Here is an 18,761-nt window from a genome sequence, read left to right on the forward strand (position 1 = left end):
GACTTCTGGAATTGTTCTGATCCACGACAATGCACGTCCTCACAGCGCTCGTGTAACCCAACGCTTCAGTAGTTTCAATGGGACATCTTCGAACATCCACCCGACCTAGCGCCGAGTGACTTTCATCTGTTCCCTGAACTAAAGCATTGACTTGGTGGGAAGTGCTTCCAAAATGACGTGGAGCTGAAAGAAACCGTCACAACTCACTTTCAATCATTGGCGGGGATATTTTATGAAGAGGGTATTGCAAAGCTTGTTCACAGATATGACAAATGCCTCAATCGTCAAGGTGATTATGTAGAGAAATAACCTGCATTGTACATTACTTTTGGTAATAAAATCTTTTTTGTATATTCACCCGTCTTTTCTTTATAGCCCATCGGAGGTTGAAAAAAAAATAGCCCTCGTAATTCAAGATTTATTGTAAAGTGTATTAAAATTTCTATTTTCTGAAAAATGTTTGATCATAGATTGGATTTGGCAGTTACTAAATCTTAAGAGTCTATCTCAGCTCTGTTCAAAATTTTGTAGGAAAGGTTTGTCTGCATTCAAACTTGAATCGCAACGTTTGGTGTAGTCAGTGTAGGATTGCTATCACTGGTGCACTTTCACATGTTAAGGCTGCTGTCTCATTAACAGATAAATATAGTTAATCTTCACTTATAGGTAATAATAAAACAGTAAAGGATTAATCATCACTTATGGGTACAATTTAGAGTTTACAGACTTTGGCAAAGTTTAAAGATTTTGGGCAAAATATTTAGCTGGCGACTCTTATGTCATGACTTATCTGACAGTAACATCAGAGTAAGTCCATGATTTGTTTTGTGATAAGTTTGAGATTGCATCTGTCATTGGCATGGGTCTTGGGCACCTTATAGGTGGCATTATAAGTCCCTCCCTCTCCCAGTCTTGTCAGAGAATCTCTGGAAAAATGGATTCAAGATTCTCTTACTCTCTCTTTCTCTACTACTGAACTTATCGAAAGGGCTTTTGACTCGCTATGTATTCTAATTTCTCTGCAAAGACACTATGCGAACTCGGGCGTAGTGATATGGCAGCCAATATTGTTAATCACTATACAAAAACAGTAATTAGTGGAATCAAGTACAGGTTTCCAGAGATGAGCCCAAAGTCATTTTCATTTCACTGTTGACATCTGAGATTTGAGGGTTTCACACACTTTCACACACACACATAAACAGGGTTCGTAGCGATAAGTGCTTATAAGTCCTTATATTTGAAAATAAAATATAAAGGCCCTTATAGGCGCTTACTTTTTCTTTAAAGCCCTTATTTTTTTGTTTTTAGTGCTTATTTTTTGCTTTTAGTGCTTTTTTTTTTTTAATCCTTTGTTTTTAATGAATGCGCATTTTTTCCCCGTAGCAAAGCCGAAACTAAATAAATAACTTTTCTTCCTTATATGCAACGTCAGATGGTGAATCATACTCCCAGAAATTGTTTCTCCCCCTTCCTCTGCATTAACATAACCTATGGTATTCGCGAGAGTACAGACAGGTGCACGTCGTTCTATTGGCCAAAGAATTGAAAACGGTAGAAAATTCCGGTACATTTGGTATTCTTTTCCTCCCACCCAAATACTGCACCCGTTTGAATTTTTATCAAGATTTTAATAATTTGCATTCTCGTTCCGCGTGGTCAGTTCATATTCGTGTTTATTATGATCGTTATGCTTATATTATGAGCATATGTATGAATATTTATAGTAATATAGTTGCAGAGACTGCTGAAGTATAGATAAATTTCCAAAAATGGGTGTGTTTTTACACAGATTAGCTTTCTAAGGAATAATATTCGGAATGGCTTAAATAAAAGGAAAGTAATCGAATAGTAAAAACAATTTCATTTTCTTTGCCAATACATTATACAGTACGGAGGTTGGGAGTTTCTCCGCAAAATCTCTAATATTGAAGCAGCGGACTTTTTTTTGTCACTGTCCAATCTGGATTGAATAGGACTAAAAGTTTTTGCGGTCTACCTAACCCAAGCGAAGATTGATTCTATTCCGGAAATGTAATACAGTCTGTTGAAAATTAGAATCAGAAACACCCCAGATTAGTAAGTCTCTTTCTTTCTTTTTTTTTCCCCCTTTTGAATACAATAGTTCTTTATTCTCGGAATACCAGCAGGTGTTGATTCCGATTGCGTAATATCACACATGGAAGAATTATGCCGAACGTATTGCGCAATAACATTTGCTGCGCAATAACATTTGCGGTATTTTGCATTGATAATTAATTTTGATGTTCAGTCTGAGATTTGTTTATGAACACTTAAAAGAGTTTTACTGCACTTTCTAAGCAGAATATTTCTCAGTTCCATTGGTCTATTTTTATATGATGCACATATCGGAACGTCAAAATCATTTATTTGGCCGAGAAATCTAAAGAACGGCTACAATCTCCCTCACTCCTCTTTTTCCAGTTACTATCTGGAATATTCGGGAATTTCCGAGAATGCGGGTTAGTTAAGCTTTTACTGTTAAAGGATGACTGTATGAAGCAATTTCTTGTCTTCTGATTTCAGAAATGTGCCTCTTTTTTACTTAAATTACTTTGCTTGGAATATATGTTAAGGGAAAACTGTTATGCAATGAAAATTTAGAAAATGTTCAGAATTTTGATTTAAGTTAAATTATTTAAATATTAATATGAGTGGAAAAATAAATTGTATTTATTATTAGGTGCCAAATGAATACAATTAATATGGCTTACTATTATTTATTTTCTATATTTTCAACTGAAATATCATCATTAAATCTTGTAATATAGTTTAGTTCTGCATAGTTTTTTTTTCTCTCATTGTAAACTAATTCTGTAAATTGAACTGTCATTTAAAATTAAAAAAAAAAAAAAAAAAAGTTAATAGTTTTCTATTGTTGAGGTAATGCTCATTCTCTTAATAAATATTGCATTGCTCATATTTTAAATTACAAGTCTAATTTTTCTTTTAAGGTTATGCAGTTGTGTATAATGTAATTAGACAGGTGCGTATTTTTTCCTTAAAGTGTGCTTGAAAAGTGCTTATAGGTGCTTACGTTTTTAACTAAAATGTGGCTATGAACCCTGATGTAGCTTTTAAAAGTCAAGTGGCTCTGCGATTTATAAACTGCTTTCATTTGATAAATTGTTGTAATAGTAAACATTCTCAGTTTACTATTACAAGAATTTATCAGATAATTGCTTACTCAGTTGCTTGCTGATTTTTTTTAATTACATTAATTTTTTATTTATTATTATTTTTTTTTTAAATTCTGTTTGGGGAGTAAACTAAGATTCAAAAATTGGTAAATTGCAACAAATTTAAGTCAGTAAACAGAATCATAGGTCAGTAATGTCAGCAAAGTAACAAATGGTTAAAGCAGTTCATTTGCGTTGTCTCATCCTCTACCCTCAAATGAAGGTATTTAAACCAAAAGAAAAAAAAGCATTGTTAGAGTAGTAGTTTGATTTAAACTCTTGATTTTGTTGGCGATTTAATGTAGCCCCCTCTTCTTCAAAAGCAAAAGGAATTTACTGAGCAAAATTTTGTTTTCCATATTCAAAATCTATACAAATCCAAGGTTGTTTTTTTACCCAATTTTGTTATATGTAGCTTAAAATAAAATAAGTTACATAAATAAAATAGAAAATAATATGCAAGATAAGCTGCTAAATTGTTAGTAAAAATATCTAGCAAAAGTATGCATAAATTTGATGAAAACTTTGTGTGAATTTGAACTCTGAACAAGCTGATTTGAACTAAACAAGTAATGCTAATAAATCTAGTGATTTTTATATAAATTAAAAGTAATTCTAATTAGTTATGAAGGTGAAATGGTTAATGTATTAATATATTGTTATTATCATCATTTTTCATAAAAATAAGAACTTTATTACAGTTTGACCATTTTGTACAAGTAAGTTAGGTAACTAAGAGCAAAATATTTGCATTTGGAATAATGAATGAATCTAATAAAGAGGGTATAAAATGCATTAAGAGCACCATGTGTTTATGAAGAATTTAAGGTGCTTTTTCCCATCAGCAGATGATGTGTATATGAGAGTATAAGTTTTTATACATATTAGCGCATTTTTATATCATTCTTAGATTATTTAAAATTAACTTAGCCATATGAACCTTTATTAGAATTATTGAGGGAGTTTACGTTTAGTAATGCTTAATATAATTTTCTGATAAATATTAATTGTAAGTTATGTAAAATTCAATCATAATATCAAAAAAGTAAGTGATATAGAAATTTAAAGACAGAATATTTTTATAAGTTGTGAAATTAGTCCTTGATTAATTTTTATTGTAGCACATAAATTGCACACTACATACCAAATAGTTATGTTGTGATCAAAATTAATAATTTGTAAAAGTTTTATAAAATTTGTAACCTCTTAATTTCTTTTATGTATATATATTTTCTTTATACAGATACTTCTTGATGTTAAAGCCCTTTTTGAACAAACTCCAACTATGGTAGAAGTTACCATACCAGGGGTAAAATTTTTATTATTACTATTTCTCCTTGTAGTAAAAATTAATTAAAAAATTTTTATGATCTCTCCTGAATTCTCATTCACCTTTATTTGTGAATGTATACTAAACATATCTATATGTATCTAGTGCATTTTAAAATTAAGGGCTATTTGACTGTAAAGAAAGAAATAAAAAATATATATATAAAGCATTCAAATTAGATGTATTACTAATGCAGTTTTTCTACAAATCCCTTTTCATTCCTATTAAAGTTTTCCATTTATCATTTCAGTTTTTTCCCAGAAACTTCTTATTCTGTGAAATACTTCGCTTAAAATTATTTTGCCTAGGGGTTCAACCATTTTAGTATTGCAATTTTATCTTCTCACTTTCTTCGCATTTTTTAGGTTTAAGCCAGTCTTGAGTTGCAGGAAGGCATGGTAATCACAAAGTATTGAAAAAAAAAAAGGCCACCATTGGAATTTTTTAATTTCCTGAACTGTAAGAACAGCAATGTAAAGGTTCTTATTGTCAGGATTTTTCATTTTACATAGTAATTTCTGAGGTTTTTCAGTTTTTTCGAAGGGCAAATTTGAGTGTTTTACTAAAAACACGCATTGTAATGGTTTTTTCAAAGGGAAAAACAATCAAAAAATGTTCTATTTTATCCCAAGACACAGTTGTAAGCATTGATTGTTGCTTTCAGCAATATCTAGATTGTGAAAGCTTAGTGTGTCAGTCATAGTTCTGAAAAATAGGGCCTTTGCATCCATATGCTGAGCATGATCATCAGTCTGAATGCTAAATCTGATGACACTGCAGTCTTTATCATGAATATTTCAGTTATCTTCACCAAACTCAAGATTCCATTTTCTTAATTTTTCTTCAGTCATAAGTTTCATATAATTTATGGTGGAATTTGCGGCATTTTGTCTTTTGCATTCAGAAATGTAATCTCTGAGTTGAATACACCACTGATATGATTTTTAATGTTTTTGTACTTAATATACAAAGCAATCACACTAAAGCAAACAACAATAAGCTTAAATATATCTTGAAGATCAGTTAAAATTACTATGCAAACATGATATAATCATAGCACTTCTTTATAACCAGTTGATCCTTATTTTTTTTAATGTACCTTGCAGTTCAAAATAGACTTTAATCAGAATTTTGTAATCATTTATAATTATACTAGAAAGCCCGGCGGTCATACAAAATGACTGCTGTTCTAGATATTATAAATTGTAATTAACATGATTTGTGCAAAGATGTCTGCTAATTCAAACTGAATTACCCAGGGCAGATGGCGAGGACATCCCGTTGCTTACTGCTCCACAGGGTTTCCCACTTCTACTTGCTTAATTGCTTAAAGTAGAGGGCAGTGAAGGAAACCACTGGTAGTACATTTCTGAAGAGCCACCACTAGCTCAATAAATAAAGGTGATTTAAATAATAAAATGTTAATTCACATGTCAAAGATCTCTTTGCACACAACATTACTTGTGCAGATCTTTCCACCATTTTTAAGCTCGCCTTGCAGAGGACCATCAGTTATTTTTAATTTTATGTCCGTTCTTTCACGAACTCTTGAACAGGCAACATAAAGTTGACCGTGTCTAAATGCAGGGTCAGGTAAAAGAAAGGCCAACATGCTTAAGCGTTTGGCCATGAGACTTATTGATGGTCATAGCAAAGGCGAGTTTTACAGGAAATTGTCTACGTCTCAATTGAAATGGCAACCCTGGGCCATGGCAACTTCACCCCATTGGCTAGTACAGTTACACAAGCAACCAATAAACTATCGGTGAGAAACAGACACTTAAACTGCATATAATAAAGATATTTATTTCATTTTATTTATTTTTTTCATCGTTGCCAGTTGCATATTTCCAAATTCTATTATATATAGATGTTAAATTTATTTATTAAATATTAAATGCACGTGCTCTTGTATTTTTAATTTTTCCTGCTTAGCTTTCTCATAATATTCGTCATGCGCTGCACTGCACGGGGAATAAAACAATTTACAGTTACGCAAGCAACCAATAAACTATCGGCGACAAACACTTAAGATGCATATATATAAGATTAAGATATGTTTGAGAATGTTATATAAGGCAAAAAATTTTCCTCCCTTTTGCCATTGCAGTGTACAGTTCATATATATATATATATTATCACGGATTCTACTAATATATTAATGTTTTATCTTCATTTCTAGGATAGTAAATTCACAGTATGTGGGGACATTCATGGACAGTATTATGACCTTCTAAACATTTTTGAAATGAATGGCTTACCTTCTGAATCAAACCCTTATGTATCCTTGAATTTTATTGTATTTCATTAGGTATTCTTAAGGAAATATATTACTTAAGGAAATGTAAATTGAATTCGTGAGTGCTTTAAAAAGACAGGGGGAAGTTATGTATTTATAAAATTTGGTCTCATTAGATAAATAAGTTATTAATTCCTGACAAAGTGTTAAGATATTGGCAAGGCTTACATGTTGTACTATATTAAGATATAGTTCTAGGGCTGTAAAAATCATAACTATGATCATCAAGAAGCTAAGGAGGAGATTGATTCTTGTATCATAAATGGTATATTTGTTATATGCATTGTAAGGTTTAGAAGCAGATAGGCTTGAAGTAAAAAAAAAAAAAAAGCATTATCTGTAACACAGTGGAAAAATTTTAATGCATTTCTCTCATGTCCGCTTAATAGCTGTCTGCCATCTAAAAGAGAATCCTTATTTAACAGGTATAACCTTCTTTGAAGATAACTGGCTTTTGACCATCAGATGCCAAGTGTTTTCTTTGCTTCCAACCATACCATTGAATTGAATGTTTTTGCTAGGTAAAAGCCTTCTTTGTTTCCCCTTCCTTTTCCTCCCTTTCCTGTTTGCCCCATTCAGGAAATGGGAGTGCACTTCAAATAACTATTTTGATCAACTGGTGAAAATATATTGCATACACATATCAAGTTTGCCCACTGTTGCTGAGTGTTGAAGAATAATTGATTAGTAACCAGTCAATTTCTTCATGACCCTCGTAATGTTTGGTTGATTAGTGTGATTCTACCAAGTCTTAATTTGGTAGGCTTGACAGATTTAAGGGAGTAGCAGTAAGGATGATTTTAAAGATTCATTTTTTATAATCTGAACTGTATAACCCAGTGCTGAATTATTTGTTTGATAGCAGTTCTTCTATAAGAAGCTTTATTAATATATTTAGCTGCAGTTTTTTGAGGCATTGTACTTTTAAATTCAAAATAAAATTACTCTCAGTTGACTTGCTCTTGATAGATGATTTTGTCTCAGTGGGCTTTACTTCGACCTTGTTAAGTGGAACTGCTGTTATTACATCGTTGATGCTTTCATGTCACATCAGAAATTTGAAAAAAGTCTCTGCTTTTGCTTTACACTCCATTTACCATTTCATTTGCAAACAAATCAATAATATAAAATTAGAGAAGTTCATTGTTTCTTCAAATATTTGCTTAAAAAGAAATGTTTTTGACTTGTAATTTCTGAGTTTTGTTTCTAGCTTTTAAGTCTTTAAAATTAGCAGTTTACATTTATAAATATATGTATATATTATATGTTATGTACAAATTCAGTATGTATAGTTTATATTCAAAAGGTAATCATCTGTGCAAAAGCATACTCTGCTTTTTGCACCAGAATCATGATATTGTTTTTTTGATTTGAACAATAATTAATAAATGCGAAGATGTTTTGTCTTTTACTCAAGTAAGAATGATGATGCCAAACTGACAAATTACGTTAGGCCAAAATTGTAGTTCCGTGAAGTGATGGGATTTATAGCCAAAGTAGAGTATCAAAGAACTCATTCTGAATGAAGCATTTTCGCTTATACAAGATTCTTTAGAAATTTTGAGTGAAAAGCCAATTTATGAAGTAAAATTTACAGAAGACAGACTTGAGTAAAAGATGAAACACCTTTGCATTTACTAATTATTGTCCATTGAACGGGAGTTGGGTTGTTCCCCTTGAAAAGTCAACTAATTTCTGATCAATAACAATAATTACTTGTTTTTAATTATTAATTTCTGTTTCAAAGTCTGAAATTTTGTTATTCATGATTTAAATTCAAGCCCCCATAAAACGTTTTTTCATAATTTACATCCAAGTTACTTTAAAGCACAATTTTCGGAATTAAACTTGCTACATATGGGTTCCCTCTTTTTTGATAATAAAATAATAAATAAATAAATTTGATAATCTTTTTTGATAAATTTATATTAGAAGATAATATAATCAATATTTCTTTAGTAAATAAATCATAAATATATGTATATACTATATGTTATGTACAAATGCAGTATGTGTAGTTCATATTCAAAAGGTAATACTCTGCTTTTTGCATCAGAATAATGATATTGTTTTTTTCATTACCTATATAGAACTTATTCTTCAGTATTATCCATGTTTTGTCTCTTGTTCAACATACATAGTCTAATCCTTTACTTTCAATTTACCCAGCATTTTCATGATTCTAAAACGGGGCAAAACTCTTTCTATGACAAGCATAGCAAAATCTTCTCTCTTAGGAAGATGGAATTAAACCAACTTGGAAGGATTCCTCATAATCATCTGTGGTATTCTGGAATAAGGCCAAGTGGGTCCTTTCAAATATCACCTAGAAAATATTAGATGACCTAAGTAAAATTATGTAGAGACTTGAATTTTTACTGTAATGACAATTGTATATTGAGCAACATGAGCTATAAAGCTGATAAAGTAGCTAAATCATTCCATCCAAATTAAGGTCTGTAATTAGCCTCTGTTTCATCTTTAGGTGTGATGAGCACAGATTGAGTTTTAAAGCTGTAATATTTCTAGTACCTGTAAACACTTACATGCATTGCTGTGTGATATGAAATTAATAATTTAGTATTTTATAAATTTTCCTGTGCCATAGGTAAACTTACATATTATGTTCATTTCATACATATTTTTATGTTCTTATTGTTACTGATGTTAATGGGGGAGGGTTTTCTCAGAAAGTGCTAGTGACATTTTTCAATCTTGTTAATTTAGGTTATTTTATGCATTTAATATACTGTATTATTATTGAGTAATATTTCTTAACAATCAAAGTTATTTAATGGTGATTTTGTTGACAGAGGCTCTTTTTCAGTAGAATGCATATTTACATTGTTTGGTTTTAAACTGTTGTATCCTAATCATTTTTTCATGTCTCGGGGTAAGTTACATATTTTTGTTATGGTATTTATCATAATCAGTTGTTAAATTTGGATTTAAATATGCAGTTTATTATTTTTTTTATCTTTATCTTTGCAGGTAATCATGAAAGCCAAACCATGAATCAGATGTATGGTTTTGAGGGAGAAGTCAAGGCTAAATATCCTTTTAACTTTGAAATGTGACTTAATAAGTTTTGGTGTTAATAATTAATTTGTTTCTTTCATAGTTTAATATATAAAATGTTCTGTAAAACATAAAATAAATATTTTGCAGAGAAAATGCCATATTATTGAAATTATACTAAAGCATTATATGAATTTTAGTATATATTTAGAGAACAAATTTTACAGCTTTTGCTCTTTCTGGTGAATCATAATAATCTAAAAGTTTGATTTAAAAACGAAAAAGCATTGTGTTGTGTTAACTTTCAAGACTTCTGTGAGGCCACTCAGTTTGTTTTCTGTCAATACAACACTTGAAAAGTAGCTTTAAGATGCTTTCAAAAAATGTTTATGCCAAATTAATTTATAAAGTTTCTTAGTGGGAATATGTACAGGTGGTTAGTCTTTCCATCAGCATGTTGCAGAAATTCGTTGTGTTGAATTTTTAGACAGCATTTAGAAGATGAAATAGAAATTCTTTCAGACTGGAGAATGAAAGCAATATTCAACACATTCAATTTAATACAGTCCACAACTGTTAGCATTTTGTAATAAAGATTTTAATGCTCCAGTATTGATTTAGACAGCTTTTTTGTCAAATGACTGAAGCAGGAACCCGTCTTTTGCAGATACTGTTCTAGTACCTAATCAGTGCTTCAGAGTTTTCCAACTTGAGTTCCATAGATTGATGAATGACATAATGAAGTACTGAACAACAAAATTATTTGTATTATTTTGGTTAGGGTAAAACATGAGAGGGCTATTTGTCTAAGAGGATAGATGTCCTTGTGGAGGACTCTGTAGGAGAAACTGGCTTGTATCCACATTTCACATGGATATGAAATATGAAAATGCTCATGCAACCAGTCTGTTGGCCTGAAATTGAACCCAGGTCAAACAACCATTGTTCATCAACACTACCACTCGGCCATTGGTCAATACCTAAAAGGGAAGGTTATGGGATACTCTGCGTTATAAAGGCTCATTAAGAGGGGTATGTGAAAGAGAAAAAATGGGACCCGCAGCTTTAGCATATGTAATTTGATTCAAAATCGAACCTTTTCGAAAAGGCATGCTAATATTTTTTCTGTCTTTGACTCATTGTCTAAAATAAAGCCCAAGTTTTGTAAAAATTGCACAAATATGTTTCTTAATACAGAATTTTAATTTCATAATGTAAATTGTGATAGTGTAGCTTTTGTCCTTGAAGACATTTAATTGCCTGATGTTACATCTCTCGTTTTTCATAATTTAACTTCTTTCTCTAACTGTTTGCGAATTGATGGCTAATACAGAACATTCCTACATGATGTGGTATTTTCTAGGTATATTAAATTCAGGCAGGTATATTAAAAGCAAAATCATGAAAATAAGTAGATAATATTTTAATTAAAAGAAATAACTTAAAAATAGGTACTGTATGTTCAAATTAGTTATTTTATTTCTAAAATAGAATAGATGGAATGAATAAAATTTTAATTAGTCAAAAATTAATATTTTCATACATTTCTGTCAAAATTTCAAAATAGTTCTTTAACTTTACACGTATTCAGCACAGATGGCTGATCTTTTCACAGAAGTATATAACTGGCTACCATTATGTCATTTGCTGAATAACAGAGTTCTGGTTAGTACTTTTTATTTTATAATAATTGTACAAAATTTTATAATAATTATGTTTAATATATATATTAAATATTTAAATTTAAATATGAGGTTCTGCCTCTCTTTGGATTAAAAATGATTGAATTTTATTTCTGCTTCATATGTATTTAGTACTGGCTAAACTTCCAAAATGTTTTTTCTATATTCAAGCTTTCTGAATTCATATAAAGAGCTGATTAGATTTTGAACAAAATTGAATAGGATTGAAGGGATACTTTTATTGCAACCTATGAGAATTTTGAATGGGCAGCCAGAAGTGGTACTTTACTTGAAAACTGTTACAGTTTTTAATGAAAAACTAAATTAAAATTTAATCCAAAACTTTTCCATTTTTGTATTTAAGACTTATATCAATAAGAACAGCATATTAGGTTTTGGTTAAAATTGATGAAGCAGATGTTATGCTTTATATGAAGCTCTGAATAGACTTTCATCAAAAAATATATTGTATAATCCAAAACTTCTCGAATTTGATATTTAAAACTTGTATATGTGTATATGATGCATATACCATCGAAATTAAGGAAACATTAAATTTGACTATGTGATAAATAAGGAATAATATTTTCCTTCTCAAATTTGATATTTAAAACTTGTGTATGTGTATATGATGCATATACCATCGAAATTAAGGAAACCTTAAATTTGACTATGTGATAAATAAGGAATAATATTTTCCTGAAACTCTTAATAAATCTTGGTAGAAAGATGTAGAATCACTGTAAGAAGAGTTTAATCTAAATAATTCAGCACATGTAAGGCACGAAAAGTGCACATGTAATTCCCTTGCAGTGTTGATGATGAGACACGAGAAAAGTGCAATTTCAAAAACACCTATTGTTTACATCTTACTGGATCTTGGAACTAATGATAACCTTTTCAGCTGTAAATCTCAAAATTAATAAATATTCTTTACTGATATCTAAATATCGTCGAGCTATAGGTGTATATCAAAACTAATTTAGACTTTTTTATATGATAGAAATAGCATAGAAGAAAATTATTTGTTTCAAAGGATTTATTTTAGATATGTAGCCTAAATAAACCATTCTGAAATATTATGAAAATGAGGGCCTTGGTTCTCTATGAAATGCAGCTGCGGTGGAGGATCCCAACCGAAGGGACTACATAGTCAAGTGTAGGAAATTAAAAACCCAGTATGGATTTATTCAACCTGAACATTAAGAAGATTAAGAAGTCAGTCTTGAACATTAAGAAATTTCTTGAGATTATAAGTAATATGCAACCACTCTTGACACCTAGAAACACTTTGGGTCTTAATTAATGTCGAAATAATCCATAGAAAAAAAGATGTTGCACCTGTGGAGTCTTTTTTTTTTTTTTTTTCCACTTAAGGAAGAGTATCCTGACAGAAACCCAAACTTGCAAGTCAGCAATAATGAATGCATTGTCAAAATGTACAAGCTTTAGGTTATAAAAGTTCCATAATAATTGACTTTATTCCCATAAATAAAAAATAGCAGAATCTTATACATTAGTCACTTGCATCATGAAGTGCTGCTACCTTTTCTGTGTATTATTTGATTGTGAACTTAGGAAATTAGAAAAAGGTATCTTCACATTTTCCTCCAACCCCTAAATATGTACTAGAATTTTTTTAAATTAGGTAGAGAATTTTGTGAGGGGGCTCTGTAATTGTAAATTTTTAACTTTTTATACATCTTCTGCTGAACCTAAATTCCAAATTTTTAGATTAAAAATTCATGAAGGTGTAATTATATGTTTTTATTGAGTTTACTACAAATTTCCACTCAAGGCAAAACCATCAGTTGCTAATTTTTTTGGGGGGGATAAGTGTTTCCTATATGATTAATAATAAACATAGAAAATTATTTGAAAAACTAAAATGTTGACTCCTTCCAAGAACTATGACTTGTACTATGAATGTATGAAATATTTATTTTCCACAGAGTTGCCTCGCTACCTGAAAAACTCGAAAATTGACCAAAAAATTCAGAGAAAAATCAGGGAATTTAAATATTTTAGTCAAAATCTGAAAAGATCTGGGAATTTCTTACTGCAGTCTCCAAAAAGGTGATTTTTGTGCCATCGTCAGAAGCTATCACTTTCTTGGCGAATCATGTATTACGTGAGCTTCATTCGCAGTGACAATCAGATTGTCTTTTAGAAAGGCAAAGCAAATTACCAGCATCTTTGGTTTCCAATAATCTCAAGAATCCAGAGATTCAAATGCACATGTGCAGTGCACTTTTGTTCACAAAAGTAAATCCCCCATTCCCATATGAAAGAAAATCTTTTAAACCTTTTCTTAAATGCCTTATTTGTCATTATGCAGTTAAAAAAATAATAATCAGTCATCTAGGCTAAACATTTATGCAAAATATCCTCGATTTTTGTAATTCAGTTTTTAATCCGTAATTAACTTTATTTTACTGTTATTTGTATCATTTAATGTGCCTTCTTCCTTCTAAATTTATTTATTATTATTTAATAATACTTTCATATTTAAGGCAGTTTTCTCTGGCATACTTGTGAAACTGATTCTAGCAGTAGTGTGCCATCCCATCGCGAAATTCAGTGCACATATTTTTTACTTATGTATGCTGCTAAATAAATATAAAATACTTGAATTTATTTTAAAATATTAAATAGATTTCTTTCTTTAGCTGCAAATTATCTGCAGAAAAGACATTTTTATATCCCAATTGGGCAGATTTTAATCTCAGACTAAGGACTGAGGTTAAAAAAACAACTTTTGTTATAAAAGTAATGCTTTAAGGGTTGTATATATATATAAGTCATGTAATTGGCAAATTTTTGTGTTAACAATTGGGACCATAATTAATTTACTCTCAGAGCCAACGTCCACTAGACGGATAGCCTGGAATTTTCTTTAAACACACTTGGAAAAGTCAGGGAATTTCATTCTCCTAAGTGGCAATCGTGTTTCCAGTTATGTAAGAATAATATTTTATAAATCTGAATTTTTTGCTTTATGAAGATAACGTAAAAATTGAATTTTATACTTATAGATCTACCATCTTTACCACTGAAATATTATTTCTCTTATTTTTAGAAATGTCATAGGAGTACATATCTAGGATCAGTATTTAAGACAATAAAGCTTATAACCTTTCCCCCCCCTTTTTTTTTACTGGAGAAGTGCAAGTTAAGGAATGCCCTATACATATGTACTGTTATTGAAAGTGACATCTACTGTTAACTTGTAGTGGTATGTACTTGGAATATGGAAATGGTTTTCAGAGGAATTTGCCTGGTATAATTATATATACTTTGAAGCTGAAGCTCTTTAGTGTGTGGTTATAGTTATTTAAAAACTTTGATTTGAAATTCTAATTTAGCTGTAGTTGCAACCACATCAATAAGTGAGCTATTCAGGATCTCATTTGTATGTTGTGACTTATGTAAAACGACATTTCAGGTCATGCATGGTGGTTTGTTCTCAGAACCAGGAGTTACTTTAAATGACATTCGTCAAATAGACAGAAATCGGCAACCCCCTGAAAAAGGTATGTGAATAATGAAACAATTTAAATTCTTATATGCTTATTCCTGTGTAAAAATATACTTCTGAATTAAAAATGAAATTTTGATTTTTATATTAGCAGAAGATCTTTTACACCATTTTCAACTGTTATGCAAGATTTGCTATACTATAGATGCTTAGTACTAGTTAATGTAATTTTCCATGCATATGCTGTTTATTATTTGTCTGGGTGATTACAGACTTTCTTCCTTCATAAGATAATTGATGGTGTTAGTTTCCTGCATCTTATCCCTTTTTTCCAAAACTAACCTGAGTAGTAAATGCATGTCATATAATGCTTGAATGTTGCTAACCAAAGGGAAATAATAGTCAGCTATGGGGAATTAAAGTTTAATTAACATTACATAATTTAAGAATTCATGTGAACATCACAAAAAGTAAGTATGACTGAAACAAATATCTATCACACATGCAAGAAATGTTCAATTTACTATTCACTATAGTCTACTAAAAGCTGAAAGTGCAAAGCAGCATGTATCAGTTCAAGTACAAGTGCAATGTCAGTGGAACACCAGAATTTCAGAACAGGTGTAGTCTCACGACAGTAACTGCACAGCTCCAAACCAGTTTTGATGGAGTGTGCCACAGGAGATGGTCCAAGAGTACCCTACAACTCTTTGAGTGCACCCATACCACACAGATACCGTACATTTACAAACACCCATGTAATGTGTATATTGTTCATATTTTTAAAAATGTAAATATTTTTTAAGTATAGCACAATACTTAATATATATATATTAATATACACAATACTTAATATAATATATATAAAGTATTGTGTGCCAAGTTGCCCAAGTTTGTAATCTAACCACAGTATACAACACTTCTAGAGGTGCTGTTACTGTGGTTAGGTCTGACCCCCAAAGAGTGACAAAGGTTAAAATCAAGTCAACAGGGAAAATTATAGTTGATAATCTTGTTATTTCTGAATGGAAGTTCAATATAGTTGCTGCAATGTGGGAAGGAGTGCTATCTTACGTAAAAATGTGCTATTTAACACACTTGCACTTTTGAAGTAAAGGAAGGGTTCAGCTGCACAAGAGATTCACACCGTTGTTCAGTAATGAAGCAAGTAGGAGTACCTATCTCTTAAAAAAGTGGAAGAATGATAAATGCTGCCATAAACCATTATCACATAGTGATTATTGCAACATGAAGAGGCAATGGTTGCAGTGGTAATGGAGTCTTATTTGCTCGCATTTTGCAATTTTGCTTATTGACAGCACCTTGGAGAACTTCGACTGTCCACAAAATGTTCTATAGCCATACATTGCCCACTTCCAGCCAAGCAAAAAAAGATGTAGGGTGAAAAGTTTTTGTCGCGGGTCAGCAGGAAGCACCTTTTGAACTTGTGTAATTTTATATGGATAGCATTGCAGAATAATTCATAAAATTTTATGAACTGTTCTGACAGGAATATCTAAATTTTGGGCAGTTCCCTGTGCATTGCAGCTTCCCACACCACTGCTTCTCTCATCCTGCAGTGCTTTAGCCATATCTTTCTCTGATGGTATCGAATGAAATTTTTTTTTTCCTTCTGCCAGGTTTTCACATTCGAAATGATTTCTTCAAATATGAGAATTTGTAGGCTTTTGCTGACATTGGACCAAATTTTAAACCTTTTAATGTATGGAACTTCCTAAAAGTAGATAATGCATAGTCACCATTCTGGTAAAAGAAAAAAAAAGAGAGACATCTGAAGCAAAACATGCACTTTCTTTTTTCTGACTGAAGGATTATATGTCAGAGTAATACTAATTTAATAAGCAACCAAGTGGCCAAGTCTTCCTCCCTCCTTCTGCATTTCTTGTATATTCAAATCAAACTTCAAGTCATTCTGACCAATGATTCATATTTTTATAGCATTTTGGAATCAGAACTTGCATTATAATCAACTTGTATATCTGTGGCATGTGTCTGTCAAAACGTATTTTAATTTATTCATGCTTGCTATATATAAAAGGAATGTATTTAAAATTTTAACCTATTTAGTCATCGCTTGATAAAAATGATCTGTTCTATTTCTTCAGCAGTTGAACTTACTTATATAATGTATGGAATGAATATATATATTTACATACACACTTTTTTTTTTTTAGGTCTTATGTGTGAATTACTATGGTCTGATCCTCAGCCACAACGTGGTATCTCCCCCAGCAAGCGTGGGGTTGGTGTACAGTTTGGTCCTGATGTGACAGAAGAATTCCTTTCTAAAAATAATTTAGATTATATTATCCGTAGCCATGAAGTTAAGGCCGAAGGATATGAAGTCACACACAATGGAAAGTGCATTACTGTATTCTCTGCGCCAAATTACTGGTAAGAAAATATGTTTGTTGTATTCAGTAAGGAACCTTAACAAATTAGAATGAATGTTAAAAAAAATGCTATGTTAAATTTCTTTTACAAGATTTTATTTACATGTGGTTTAGAAATAATGTGCTTAAAATTTGATGATACATGCTAGAAATGCATTCAACACAAAATTTTGATTCACTTTATTTATCACTACTTTATTTGTATCAAGTAAAATTTTATTTTTACTTTTCTTTTCCTGTTAGATTGTTGGTTTTTTTTTTTTTTTTTTAATTTACTTAGTGAAAGGATAGGTAATTAGAAATGAAGAAAATAGTTGCTGCTAATGTCACAATGATAATCACAATAAATAAGAATTGAAAGAGAAAAAAAAAAAATTATAGCAAAAGCTTCTTTGTAGATAAATATATACTTTTTTAGAAAGGGATAATTATTAGCAGTCATCATGATGTAACTGAGAATGTGCATTTTGTTTTCTCGGGAGCGAAGTGTTTAATACTAATGTATAGAAAAATAAGCAGTAAATAAGGGTGTAGAAAAGAAATTAAAAATAAATTAAAGGAATTTATTCAGAATGTATTGATTTACATGATTTATTTTAAAATTCAAACATTTTATTTAACTAGAAACTATGTATTAAAATTTGGGGAGAAAATTAATGGACTAAGTAAGTATATGAAAAAACTGTGTACTTAACATGAAATAAAGTATTAAAACAGCAATATTTATTAAAGTTTTATTCAAAATTCTGTGAATAAGACTTAAAAAATATCATAGTTCTTTTATATATTTATCTAAATAATCTATAGGAAAATCAAGTGAATATTTAAATAATAATGCTTTGTACAAGAGTTCCTCTAAATTTACCCTGCTATGTGTAGTGCACTCTCAGAAATTATACACCTGCTGATTAGATTTGCTGTGACGATGGAAGTGTTATTAATAGAAGGGCTAATTTTTTTCTTTATTATTTTTCTGTTATATTTCAAGATAAGCTTTACATTAGATGTGTTAGACTGCAATAGCCTTTCCCCCCTCCCACATTAGTTGCATTATGTCAAATGATAGCTGAATACTACTAGTGTGCCAACTGTGCTTTAGCTTTTCCCAAAGAGATTGACTGGGATTGAAATGCTAGGTATTTGCAAAGCATGCAATCAGTAAACTAGCTTAACTAGAACAAGTATGCTGTGTTCTGAGAAAAGAAATCGTCTGCAAGTATTTGCCATAATATAGGTTAGGTTATTTGTTATCAAAGCACACAAAGACTATTTGCCTAAGAAGAGGATTGTTTTTGTGGAGGAGACTTTCAAATGGAAATTAGCTCATACTAATGTTAGAC

General features: G+C 30.7%; 1 protein-coding gene across 2 annotated transcripts in view; it reads left to right on the forward strand.

Annotated features, from left to right (window-relative positions):
• Window positions 1-18,761, forward strand: part of PpD3 (protein phosphatase D3) — a 47,031-nt gene that overhangs the window by 23,869 nt on the left and 4,401 nt on the right. The window contains exons 6-12 of one of the 2 annotated variants that reach the window (XM_085813389.1): window positions 4,444-4,509; window positions 6,713-6,811; window positions 8,999-9,134; window positions 9,821-9,881; window positions 11,431-11,512; window positions 14,975-15,062; window positions 17,203-17,422. In XM_085813389.1, coding sequence (XP_085669515.1) covers window positions 4,444-4,509; window positions 6,713-6,811; window positions 8,999-9,134; window positions 9,821-9,881; window positions 11,431-11,512; window positions 14,975-15,062; window positions 17,203-17,422 — 752 coding nt within the window. Of the gene's footprint in view, window positions 1-4,443; window positions 4,510-6,712; window positions 6,812-8,998; window positions 9,135-9,616; window positions 9,723-9,820; window positions 9,882-11,430; window positions 11,513-14,974; window positions 15,063-17,202; window positions 17,423-18,761 lie in introns of both variants that reach the window. The other variant, XM_085813390.1, reaches the window with a different exon arrangement.

The sequence above is a fragment of the Stegodyphus dumicola genome, chromosome 3 (genome assembly GCF_044657685.1).
Source record: "Stegodyphus dumicola isolate Sdum_Otavi_A_Nest chromosome 3, ASM4465768v1".
Classification (NCBI taxonomy): Eukaryota; Metazoa; Arthropoda; class Arachnida; order Araneae; family Eresidae; genus Stegodyphus; species Stegodyphus dumicola.